The sequence below is a fragment of the Jaculus jaculus genome, chromosome 1, assembly GCF_020740685.1.
Source record: "Jaculus jaculus isolate mJacJac1 chromosome 1, mJacJac1.mat.Y.cur, whole genome shotgun sequence".
NCBI classification, from domain to species: domain Eukaryota; kingdom Metazoa; phylum Chordata; class Mammalia; order Rodentia; family Dipodidae; genus Jaculus; species Jaculus jaculus.
This window is the reverse complement of record NC_059102.1, coordinates 17,678,555-17,692,139: the sequence shown is the minus strand read 5'-3', so window position 1 is coordinate 17,692,139 and position 13,585 is coordinate 17,678,555. Positions and strand designations below refer to the sequence as shown.

The window sequence follows — 13,585 nt, the reverse complement described above, 5'->3', positions numbered from 1 at the left end:
AAACTCATTAGAGTAAGCAAAATATGAGATTCACATTATGCCATCTGTAAACATTTGGACAAATCGTTGCAACATTGGGAATTCATAACATTCCATTTGCAGTGCCTGACGTAGCTTCAGAAAAGTAAACTTATAGAAACATATTCAATATTCTTCTATAGAAGTTGCTTGCTGAGCTGGGGTAATCTAGCTTGTGGACCTGTCCTGTCTGGCCTGTTGACCTATGCTTTTATCATTTTTGTTGCTGTTTTAGTTGAACAAATACATTTTCAGTTTCTCTTAAAAAATCACTTCAAAGAGAGTGGAGATGCCTCTGGGGGTTTTTTGGACCCCTGTTAGGCCTTGGGCTCCTCCTAGAGCTCTGTCATAGGCCGACCGATTGGGGCCGCCCCTTTGGGTCTGGGTACCACTAGCGTGTCCTCCGACCTCTGACGTGGTGCCAGGTACTGGCTAAGGCCAGCCCTCCCCTGCCAGTGTGGACTGTGGCGGAGGCCATGGAGCTAGGCAGCTGCTTCCAGACCTACGAGGAGTTCATGGAGTGCTTCAGCGCCTACAAAAAGGAGACCAGGTGCTCCTATGTGGTCAGGGACTGCGTCTCCGTCCACTTCCACAGCTACAAGTACGGCGTGTCTCTGGGTGAGGACATCCTAAACGTACAGGTGAAATTTGTCTGTGTTCAGACCCAGTCAAATGGGAAGAGAAGACAGGAGGTGGACAGGTGCCCTGCATTTTTGCTCCTGCAGTACAATCAGAAGCTAGATAGACTAGTTATCAGTAAACTGAACACCCATCATGTCCATGCTGATTTTAAAACTGCTGATCCTAGCGGAGACCCCAGTGGCACATCTCAAAAGACATTGTGTCTGCAGAAACTCCAGCCATTGCAGCTCACAGTCAAGAATGACCCTGATGTAGCAGAGACGCCCCCAGTAGAACCATCATTTTGCCTAGATAAGCTACAGGTGCCCTCCGAACCAGAGCAGAAGGTCATCACTCCTTCCGACCTGGCCAGGATAGCAAAAGTGATGAAGAACTTTCTTACAGTAGATGTGGGTTCCATGGCCTCCTTCAATGTGGGTACCAGCCAAGACTTGGACCGGCTCAGCTTCCAAAGCAGCAAGATGAATGACCTGTTCACCTGATTCCCAGAGAATCTCTTGCAGCACCGAGTGGAGAACACCCAGGGCCATATCCTGTATGCCTTCTTGGTGGAGACCAAGGAACGAGAGAGCTGAGTGGTACACTTTGCTGTGCTCAAGGTGGAGATCACCTTCTCTGTAGCCAAGATGCTCAGTATCTTCACAGAATTCAACTCTGATTGACACAAGGTCAAGGTGGTCTTTGTAGACCCTTCATTTCCTCATTGGGCCATTCTGCAGGAGATCTTTCCTGCTACCCACATCCTCCTTTCCATCTACCACCCAACTCGCCTCCTAGAGAAGAAGTTACATCAGAGTTCAGTAAATGCATCCTTTGAAAGGCTCATGAAGGAAGCCCTGTGGGAGGCTATGTTTGTCTCTTCTGATGCCCACCTAAAAAATCTCTGTCAGATGTCCCCAGCCCTACTCGACGAAGATCTCTTCAGGTTCTTGCAGACCCATTGGTTCTCCTGTGAACTTCTGTGGTACATGCATGTTAGGAAAGGCCTGCATGCTTGTAGTACATAAATGGACAGCCTGGACATAGTCACCAGCAAGGTGTCAAGCCTCTTTCGTGAACAGAAGTCCTTACTGGACTGCATCTTTCACTTTGTGGATTACATAGACTTCTTTTTTTAAAATTTTTATTAACATTTTCCATGATTATAAAACATATCCCATGGTAATTCCCTCCCTCCCCACCCCCACACTTTCCCATTTGAAATTCCATTCTCCATCATATTACCTCCCCATTATAATCATTGTAATTACATATATACAATATCAACCTATTAAGTACCCTCCTCCTACATAGACTTCTTTAACACCAATGGCGTGAAGAACTTGCCCACAGCTACTCCCAAGTTAAAGAGAACCCGGCCTCCAAGCATGCCACTAAATGCCAAGAAACCATTTGAAATCTGTGAAGGGAGTCTTCCCAGCCTTCCTGTGGAAGAGACAAAGCCAGACTCACAGCAGGTTCTGTTGCTGCAGCAGCCTCGGGTGCAGTCCCCCAAGTGTGACATGCTAGACATTTTGCACCAAAGTGGCTCTGAACTAGCCTACAGGCTGTGCCATAATGAGTGGGAGGTGGTACAGAAGTCCACCCACCTGGTGGACACGGCTGGTACCTCAGTGGCTGTTCAGCTGTTGGAGGATTCTCACCAGGCCCATCTTTGGAACAGTATCTAGACTCAGACATTGAGTTACTTGGAGCTTGAGAAACCTAAAGTCTCCCTGACAGCATTCCTGCAGAGAAAATAGTCTAACGTGGGCAATTCAACATTTCCAACTTCTCCATGGCCTTTGTAATGCTAAATGAACTTCTGATTAAGGACTCAAGCCCACCTGTTCTGCTTTACCAGGTTAGCAAGACTCCTCAACTAGATGTCTTCAACTATTAGAGCTACTTTATGAAAGATCTCTTTGTCCATTTCCCTGAGGTCTTATTTATACACTGGACCTGTAACCCAAGAGGCAAGGTGTTGTACACCTTCCTGGTGGATGGACCTCTGGTACATCTGGAGGGTCCTCTTGCCCGAGTGGTCTACTTCGCCATCCCTGCTAATGAGGATGCTGGAGGCCTGGCCCAGATGTTGCAGATGTTCAAGAAGTTTAACCCAGCATGGGAGAGAGTTTCTACCATCCTGGTGGATCCTCACTTCCTCCTGCTGTCCACCCTGGCCGTGGAGTTCCCGTCAGCTGAGATCTTGCTCTCAGCCTTCCACATCTGTAAGTTCCTCCAGGGCAAGTTCTATCAGCTCTCACTGGAGCCATCTGTGGAAAGCATGCTCCTCTCCAACCTGCAGAGCACCATGTGCTCTGCCACAGCAGACAACCTGAGGAAACTGTACACACTCATGAGCACCTGTGTCCCCAAAGCCAGCTGCCTGAGCTCCACCCACACTGGCTGCTCAATGACCGCATCTGGCTGGCCCACCATTGGAGAAGCCCAGCCCAGAGCACCAGCTATTTCCAGAACCTCGAGGTCACCACCCGCATCATCAGTCAATTTTTTTGGCACCACCCCATTAGAGAAACAAGGTATGACCTCTCTGTTCAAATACATGCAACAGAACCCTGCAGACATAGCAAGCTTCAGCCTGGGTCTGAAGCCCCACAATAATCCCTCAGATACCAGCCCCGAAAGCCCCAAAGTAGAGCATTTGGTAGAAGCTCGTATCCAGCCCTCCCTTAAAGCCATCTGCATGGAGCCAGCTGCCCAGCTCTGTCTGGGTGAGCTTGCTGTGGTCCAGAAATCCGTGTACCTCATCGGCTCTGGCTCAAAAAAGATGAACATCCAGATTTTGGAGGACACACACAAGGTACAGCCCCATTCCCCTGCCAGCTGCAGTTGCTACTTTAACCAGCATCCTGGGTAGCAAATGGAGTGCCTCAACGTCCCCAGTAGCTGGGATCACAGATCTTTGCCACCAGACCCAGTTTCTGGTTACTGTTGATGTCCTGAGATGCTCATTGCTCATACACGTGTATACGCTCACATTCTCCCCTCTACACACTGGCACGCACACGCACACATACACTGTTGTACTTTCGTGGCCCTTCCTTCCAGAATAATGACATGAATCTTACTCTTTACTGTGGCCTGCTACCTAGAGTGTGTCAAGCTTCATAGGAAAGTGTGAGCACATCTCTTCTTTAAAGGGCTCAATAATAAATAGTTTGGACTTTGATGGCCAAAAAAAAAAAAAAAAAATCACTTCAGATAACACTGGACCTGCATGTCTGCACAATTAGTTCCTCACTTTTTATTTATTTTTTTCTGGGGGGAGGTAGGGATTTTACTTTTTTTCAATTTTTTTTTATTAACAACTTCCATGATTGTAAATAATATCCCATGGTAATGCCCTCTCTCCCCCCACTTTCCCCTTTGAAACTCCATTCTCCATCATGTCCCCTCCCCATCTCACCCTGCCCCTCTCAATCAGTCTCTCTTTTATTTTGATGTCATGATCTTTGCCTCCTATTAAGATGATCCTGTGTCGGTAGTGTCAGGCACTGTGAGGTCATGGATATCCATGCCATTTTGTGTCTGGGGGGAGCATGTTGTAAGGTATCCTACCCTTTCTTTGGCTGTTATATTCTTTTTTTTTTTAAATTATTTTTGTTTATTTATTTGAGAGCCAGAGATAGAAAGAAAGAGGTAGATAGAGAGAGAATGGGTGTACCAGGGCCTCCAGCCACTGCAAACAAACTCCAGATGCATGCTCCACCTTGTGCATCTGGCTTATGTGGGTCCTGGGGAATCAAGCCTTGAACCGGGGTCCTTAGGCTTCACAGGCAGGTGCTTAACTGCTAAGCCATCTCTCCAGCTCCAGCTCTTATATTCTTTCTGCCACCTCTTCTGCAATGGACCCTGAGCCTTGGAAGGTGTGACAGAGAAACTGAAGTACTGAGCACTCCTGTCACTTCTTCTCAGTACCAAGATGCCTTCTGAGTCATCCCAAGGTCACTGCCCTCTGAAAAGAGAAGGTTCTCTACCAGAAGCGAGAGTAGCATTAATATATGGGTATGAACATTAAGAGAAGTGCTTAATGTCAGCCCCCCTCTGTTTCACGGAGCCCCAACAGTTCCCTCAGATGGAGCCTTTGCTCTCATCCTGGGTACAAGCACCATCATCATGCCTTATTGTCTCTTTAACATTTCATATGCACTTGCATTTGTATCTTCTATAGAGCCTGTGAATATGGGAAAATGAAGCTTGATTTGGCCACAATGGAAGAGATCATCTTTCTTTGAAGAATATTCCTACTTGTGTAATATGCAAATACAAGATGAAGGAGCTACAATTTGAGAGGTCATTATGAAATAAGCCTTCATAAGATCTCTGACTGGTAGATGGGGAAGAGGGGGGTGAAGATTTTAACCTGAAAAAAAGGAATGAACTTTCAGTGGGCAATTATTTTTGAATATGAATAAAGTAACTGATGCTATTATAAAGGAGGTTATAAATTAAGTGAAAAAAAATGCTCAGACATCAAAAGATTTTTCAAATGGCAAGTTTATAAAAGGGCATGCTAAATTGCAGGAGAAATGTGTGTCTTACATTGAAACAAGCATTTGTAAATGTAAATTTTACTGGAAGTGCCATTGACCAGTATATTGAAATTATGTCCGAGCACTTTCAGAAAAGTTTCACAAAAATAACTAAATCCAGGGAGGCCCCTGATGCCTCCAAAACATTACAGGCTATTGCTCAGGTTCTTGGTTTCCCATCAGGAATGGATGGTAAGACCCTATTGCTGAAGACTCCACAAGGTCATTGAGAAATGCTGCTGGAGCTGAGATGAAAACCTCCTCCATGGAGACTAGCTGACAGACAGCTGGAAAAAGCTAGACTGCATGCAGCTCCATGGGAGAGGTCATCAGTGGAGATAAGCAACAGTGGACATTGCAAGTCTTAAGTTTGGCCAGCCAGACTGGTGCAGTAGTCATGGGGGAAACCAACTGCTCTCTAATTGGACGGGCAGTCTGTTCCACAGGAGGGAATACATGCCTGATACTGAAAAACCTATGAAGGGGGGAGTCATGAGCCCTAGGGGTGTAACACCTGCAGATGTATGGCTAAATGCCTATATTATGCGCACCAAACTGCCCAGTAAGCACTTACTGTTCATACCCATAAATTAATGCTACTCTCACTTTTGGTTAGAGAAGCTCTTTTCAGATGGTCGTAACCTCTGGGATGACCGAAAAGGCACCAGAGTGCTGAGAAGTAACAGAGGAGTGCTTAGCACTGAAACATCTCTATCACACCTTTCAAGGCTCAGGGTCCATTGTGGAAGAGGTTGCGGGAAGAATGTAAAGGCCAAAGGAAGGATTACAATGTATTCTTCCAGATACAAAATGGCCTGGATAGCCATGACATTGTAGTGCCTGGCATTATCTACACAAGACCCTCATAATGGGATGAAAATTGGCGACATCAAAATAAAAGATTGGGGCTGGAGAGATGGCTTAGCAGTTAAGCGCTTGCCTGTGAAGCCTAAGGACCCCGGTTCGAGGCTCGGTTCCCCAGGTCCCACGTTAGCCAGATGCACAAGGGAGCGCACGCGTCTGGAGTTCGTTTGCAGAGGCTGGAAGCCCTGGCGCGCCCATTCTCTCTCTCCCTCTATCTGTCTTTCTCTCTGTGTCTGTCGCTCTCAAATAAATAAATAAAATTAAAAAAATAAATAAAAGATTGATTGACAGGGGGAGGGCATATGATGGCGAGTGGAGTGGTGAAGGGGGGAGGGCATTATGGTTTATTGTCTATAACTATGGAAGTGTCAATAATAAAAAAATAACTAAATCAGTTCCTGCATTTCTACTACAAACAATGACAATATGGATATAAGTAATGCTACCCAGTTATCTGTAGTTAACTGGTGGCATTGACAATTGTATCGTGTACCAGAAAATGAGATGCCCTGATTGGAATTCAGTAAATGACTGAAAGAACATTTTGCAGGGACCTGGGGCTATGACTCAGTTGGTGGAATGCTTGTCTGCAGTGCACAAGACTGGGTTTGACCCCAGGCACCATACAAAAATCTGGGCATAACCTAGGTGTGGTGCCTACCTTCCATCCCAGCACTCAGGAAGCAGACATAGGAGGATTGCTGTGAGTTCGAGGCCACCCTGAGACTACATAGTGAACTCCAGGTCAGCCTGGGCTAGAGTGAGACCCTTCCTCAAAATCAAAGCAAACCAAGCAATCAAAACAAAAACAACAACAACAACAAAAAATCTATAGAGTTGAAAACACAATTCCAGAAAGGTTCCTAATCTTAAACTTTATGAATATAAACTGGCACTGCCTAGTTAACCTTCCTAACTTGATAATACAGAGTTATAAATTGAAGGGGTTTTTTGGTTGCTCTTATTGTCTTTGAGGAAGGGTCTCACTCTAATCCAGACTGACCTGGAATTCGCTATGTAGACTCAGGGTGGCCTCGAACTCATGGTGATTCACCTACCTCTGCCTCCCAAGTGCTGGGATTAAAGACGTGCGCCACCATGCCCAGCTACAAATTGGAGTTTTTAACTGAAAAGCAGTAAGTAACTTAAAATTAGTTCTTGGGGTTGGAATGCCAGAATGGATCCCATATCCCTAGATAATCACTGGTATAAGGAGAGTCAGTACATGCAACATTGCACCAGTGTTTGCAAACTCCAAACTACTGTTCCCAGATGAAGGATTTGCAGTTTCGGGTTTGTGGCTGAGAGTGATATGGTATGGCAAATTGCAAAGACGAACAAATTATGAAAGGAAATTTCAGTAATATAAATCTATTTTTTTGCAGTTTTTTTTTAATTTTAAAATTTCAAATATTGCTAGTATTGTGTATGACTGTACTTTGGTCTGATCTGCTTAAATCCTAGAGTAGATGGCTCCTGTGGCCACTTGAATGAATGACCTTGGTTCTGACCCAGGCCTTGGTATGATGCTCTACCATCGGATGGTGATGTGAGATTATATGAAAGAGAAGGATTATATGAAGAAGAAGATTATATGAAGAAGAAGATTATATGAAAGAGAAGGCTGTGTGGTGTTTATAAGCAGTCCAAATATCATGGGGGATGCAACACTGGGTGACGGGGAGGGTGTTGTGTAACTAGACCAGAGGCCTCAAGGGTGTTGTTTCTGGGAACACAGATGCATCATCTTTTTTCAGATTGATAGCAAGGGGCATTGTGTTGCATGTAAGTAACCGAGTGACAGGCACATTATTGATCTGGCTGAGGGAGAAACTGGAATTACCAAGCTCCACAATGTCTTGTCTCTACAGAAGTGATTTTTTTCCCTTCCCATATGGATACGTCTACTTTGTGCCTCACACAGCAGCTTTTGTCAGCTTGGGTACTTAAATCAGCTTCTAAGACCTTTTTACCCTTGGATGTCCTGACCAAGTGTCTTGGCCAGTCCCTGCTATCTGCTTATTTATAGCCCAGTGCTCTAAAAGTGGTTATATCATAACTATTATTATTCAACTGAATTATATGTGAGTGTATGGACAGAATAGTGAGAGGCTCCCTTAGCAAAATAAGTTAGATATAAAATCATCATTTTTCCTTGAACAAAAAATAAATGAAGGGCTAGAGAGATGGCTTAATGGTTAAGCGCTTGCCTGTGAAGCCTAAGGACCCTGGTTCGAGGCTCGATTCCTCAGGACCCACGTTAGCCAGATGCACAAGAGGGCACACGTGTCTGGAGTTCGTTTGCAGTGCCTGGAAGCCCTGGCACACCCATTCTCTCTGTCTCTATCTGCCTCTTTATCTCGCTGTCACTTTTGAACAAATACATAAAAATAATTTAAAAAAAATAAATGAACTTAGTCAGTGATGGGTACTTTCTGAGGAATACAGAAATTTTTTTCTGGGGATGGAGAGATGGTTTAGTGGTTAAGATGTTTGCTGCAAAGCCAGAGGATCCCCATTTAATTCTCCGGGACCCTTGTAAGCCAGATGCACAAGGGGGAGCATGTGTCTGGAGTTTGTTTGCAGTGGCTAGAGGCCTTGGTGTGCCCATTCTCTCCCTCCCTCTCCTCTCTCTCTATCTCTCCCTCTTTTTCTCTCAAATAAACAAATAAAATAGATTTAAAAAAAAATTCTGGGTCCAGAAAAAGATGTTTCTATAGATTTTACTTTTTATTTTTATCTAATCCACTGGGCTTTACTGCTTGAAATTTGGCCCAGTAGTCTAATTGAATATGAGTTTACATGAACAGAAGTTACCTCATAGGGTGGCGGAGCCCACATTCCCCTCAACTGTGGCCTGGGGCTGATAGACTGTGTTGTGTAAGGCAGAGAGGGACGGAAAATGGCCTTGATAAGCCAAGCTACAATAAATTAATTAATATGGGTTTACATTCTTCTCAGAGGCAAGCAGACATTGCCTGGCATGCAGACAAACATTAATGTGAGTTATGAGACAAAGTGTTTTAGTTATATATCATGCCACATAAGGCTTTATAACTCATACCAGTTCTGTCAATACCGAAGTCAATAAAAGTTGAGTGACTGTGAAATAAGATTCTGAACAATTAATCTCAAAGCTAAAGTAGTATGAAGAGTAAATAGAAATTATAGATATATGGAAGCTTATTAGTTCCATTTTTCTAGTTTGCCTATATAAAATAATGGAGCTTTTCTTTAAAAAAGCCTATCATGGGCTGCAGAGATGGCTTAGCAGTTAAACACTTGCCCGTGAAGCCTAAGGACCCCTGTTCGAGGCTCGATTCCCCAGGACCCATGTTAGCCAGATGCACAAGGGGGCGCACACATCTGGAGTTCGTTGGCAATGGCTGAAGGCCCTGATGTGCCCATTCTCTCTCTCTCTCTATCTCACTCTTTGTCTATCTGTCTCTCTCAAATAAATAAGTAAAAATTAAATTGAAAAAAATCTATCACGGTTAGATTTAAAAATGCTCAATCAGCCATTCCTAAATGTTTAATTAAGAATGTTCTGAGAACTGATGTTGGAAATTGTTAGTATAAAATAAAGCAACATCTAACTAAAACATGAATGGAACAGAAAATAAGAGCCCTGCTTTTAAAAATCTTTACTATGGGATTTTATGGACTTAATAAAACCACAAAGCATTTGTTGGAGACCATCTTGAAGGTCATTGTAGTTTAACTTCCTATTAGATATATAAATCTCTCTTACATCACCCCAAATAATCATGCAGCCTCTCCTTGTACATTGCCAGTGACATTGGATTTACTGTCATTGTACTTAGTTCACAAATTTTACCTTCTACTGGGTTTTAAGATTCTTTATCTGTGTGCCACACAACTTCCAGGAGACTGCAGTCTCCTTGAGGGCAGAATCAGTCCCTCAATCTCTTTTTCTTCTTCTTTATTTATTTGAGAGAAAAAGAGAGAGAGAGAATGGGTGCACCAGGGCCTCCAGTCACTGCAAATGAACTGCAGATGCATGCGCCCCTCTGTGCACCTGGCTTATGTGGGTACTGGGGAATCAAGCCTTGAACTGGGGTCCTTAGGTTTCACAGGCAAGCGCTTAACCACTAAGCCATCTCTCCAACCCCCAGTCCCTCAAGCTCTAAAATCTTGTTTATGGCCTCTGCTTCTTTGTAATAATATTCTAAAATATATTATTGAAGTAATCAATGATTTGATTTCTACTTTGGGAACATTCTACTTAGAAGATTCATTCTTTTGTTTGTGTGCTTGTTTATTTGTATTTGGTATGTTGACACAGGTAATCACTAATTTAACCAGGCTATCCTGAAACTTGTTATATAGCCCAGCCTAGACGTGACCTGCCTCAGGTTCCCAAGTACTGGGGCTACAGTCATGTGTTGGTTTACAAGCTTCATTCTCTTTTTATTTATTTTTTATGTTTTTATTTTTTGGTTTTTCAAGGTAGGGTCTCACTCTAGCCCAGGCTGACCTGGAATTCACTATGGAGTCTCAGGGTGGCCTCGAACTCACAGTGATCCTTCTACCTCTGCCCCCCCCCCCAATGCTGGGATTAAAGGCATGCACCACCACACCCAGCTACATTCCCTTTTTAAAATATTATTTATTTATCTGTGTGTGTGTGTGTGTGTGTGTGTGTATGGGTTCATTAGTTCTTTTTCTTTTTTAAACAAATATTTATTTATTTATTTATTTTAAATTTTTATTAACATTTTCCATGATTAAAAAAAAATATCCCATGGTAATTCCCTCCCTCCCCACCCTCACACTTTCCCCTTTGAAATTCCATTCTCCATCATATTACCTCCCCATTACAATCATTGTACTTACATATATACAATATCAACCTATTAAGTACCCTCCTCCCTTCCTTTCTCTTTCCTTTATATCTCCTTTTTAGCTTACTGGCCTCTGCTACTAAGTATTTTCCTTCTCACGCAGAAGCCCAGTCATCTGTAGCTAGGATCCACATATGAGAGAGAACATGCGGCGCTTGGCTTTCTGGGCCTGGGTTACCTCACTTGGTATAATCCTTTCCAGGTCCATCCATTACAAGTATTTGTTTATATGACAGAGAGAGGAAGAGGTAGATAGAGAGAGAGAAAATGGGTACTCCAGGGCCTCCAGCCACTGCAAACCAACTCCAGATACATGTGCCCACCTTGTGCATCTGGCTTATGTGCGTAATTGAACCCCGATCCTTAGGCTTCACAGGCAAGCACCTGGACTGCTAAGCTATCTTTATAGCCCCTCTTTTGGTTTTTATTTTATTTATTTATTTATTTATTTATTTATTTATTTATTTATTTTTGAGGTAGGGTCTCACTCTAGCACAGGCTGACCTGGAATTCACTTTGTAGTCTCAGGCTGGTCTCGAACTCACGGCAATCCTCCTATCTCTGCCTCCCAAGTGCTGGGATTAAAGGTGTGCGCCACCACACCAGGCTTTCTTTCATTTTTTTTTTTTTTTTTTTTTAAGGTGGGGTCTTGTTTTTAGGCCTGGAACTCCCTGTGTATCCAAGGATAACTTTGAATTCCTGATCTTCCTGCCTCTACCTTCCAAGCATTGGAAGCATCTGCCAGTCAGGATAAGCTTTTATCTTTTTTTTTTTTTTTTTTTTTTTTTTCCAGGTAGGGTCTCACTCTAGCTCAGGCTGACCTGGAATTCACTATGTATTCTCAGGGTGGCCTGAACTCATGGTGATCCTCCTACTTCTGCCTCCCAAGTTCTGGGATCAAGGGCATGCTCCACCATGCCTGGCAAGCCTTTACATTTTTCACTTTCCCTCAACTGGTCTTTTCTTAAGAGCCTCACAGTAGCAGGGTGGGGTTTCATCCTTTAAAGAGGGGCTGAAAGGTATAACATGCTTCCTTACTGTTTTCATTATCCTCTTCCACGATGATCCCAGCACTTGGGAGGTTGAGGTGGGAGGATTGCTGAGAGTTCGAGGCCAGCCTGAGCTAGAGTGAGACCCTACCTTGAGACAAACAAAGGACTGTAGCTCAGGGAAATAGGCAGACAAGCAGTAGAAGATACATGACGTCCTTCTGTGGCTGCTACAAACATGCACATGAGGAAAATGCTTCTGTGTACATACATGCCCCCCCCACATACCCAAACTAAAAAAATATTACAGAGGAAACAAATACTTTTATTAAAAGTTCATTTTTCCAAGCTGGGCATGGTGTCACATGCCTTTAATCATAGCACTTGGGAGGCAGAGGTAGGAGGATTGCCATGAGTTCGAGGCCACCCTGAGACTACATAGTGAATTCCAGGTCTGCCTGAGCTAGGATGAGACCCTACCTCGAAAAACCCCCCCAAAATTCATTTTTTTCTTTATCATGCAGAGAGAGTAAGGGCATGTGTTCCACAAATCTATACTAATAGCATGCCATTGTCTATCAAAACACAACTACTGGCTGTCTAGTGAGCAAAGAAAATTCAATTTTCCTCATGTCATCCAGCAAGTCATCTTTTCCCCAAGTGAATTAAAGTTCATTGAAGTTGAACAGCCATTTTGGAACTATGGATACATAAGTAAATGATATTGAATTAGTTGATAAGATTATTCAGTACATGGCCTTGTTGGAGGTAAATGTTTAACGATAAAGTTGAATTCTTGGCACTAGTTGCTGAGGGACACACATTTGTTACATTACAGTCTGTGAACCTATTTTCTTATGCTTATATAGAGAGAAGGATGGGGGAGAACCATCAAGATGGAAGAAATGACCTGTGTGAAAATGAAAGGAGGGGCTTTGAGGCTCAGGAAGTAGACAGAGGGGAGGGTAAGGACATCCTTGATCTAAGATAAATATTTTTAAAACATTTTATACACGTATATAATATATCTTTAAAATTTTTTTTAAATTTTTATTAGCATTTTCCATGATTATAAAAAAATATCCCATGGTAATTCCCTCCCTACCTCCCCCACACTTTCTCCTTTGAAATTCCATTCTCCATCATATTACCTCCCCCCAAATTTTTTTGTTTATTTTTATTTATTTATTTGAGAGCGACAGACAGACAGAGAGAGAGAATGGGCACGCCAGGGCCCCCAGCCACTGCAAACGAACTCCAGACGCGTGCGCCCCCTTGTGCATCAGGCTAACGTGGGTCCTGGGGAGTTGAGCCTTGAACTGGGGCCCTTAGGCTTCACAGGCAAGCGCTTAACCACTAAGCCATCTCTCCAGCCCACATATATAATATATCTTGATCATAATCCACTCCTATTACCATCTGCCCTCATTTCCCTTGCACTGAACCCCTTCTTCTTCCCACTAGCCCCTCTTCTATTTTTTTTTTTTTTTCTCGAGGCAGGGTCTTACTCTAGTCCAGGCTGACCTGAATGGAATTCACTATGCACTCTCAGGCTGGCTTCAAACTCACAGCGATCCTCCTACCTCTGCGTCCTGAGTGCTGGATTAAAGGGGTACGCGTGCATGTACCAGCACACCCGACTTGATGCCGTTTTGTGTCTTTTGTATGTGTG

The 13,585-nt window shown here is 43.6% G+C and overlaps 1 protein-coding gene and 1 pseudogene across 1 annotated transcript; both read left to right on the top strand.

The window, feature by feature from the left end:
• The first annotated feature begins 494 nt into the window (after positions 1–494).
• Positions 495–2,330, top strand: LOC123459325 (annotated as a pseudogene).
• A 107-nt stretch (positions 2,331–2,437) lies between these two features.
• LOC101610549 (zinc finger SWIM domain-containing protein 1) lies at positions 2,438–3,520 on the top strand. The gene is given in 3 exon segments (XM_004673285.2): positions 2,438–3,014; positions 3,017–3,150; positions 3,152–3,520. Coding segments are annotated over 3 exon segments (1,080 nt in total).
• The last annotated feature ends 10,065 nt before the right edge of the window (positions 3,521–13,585 follow it).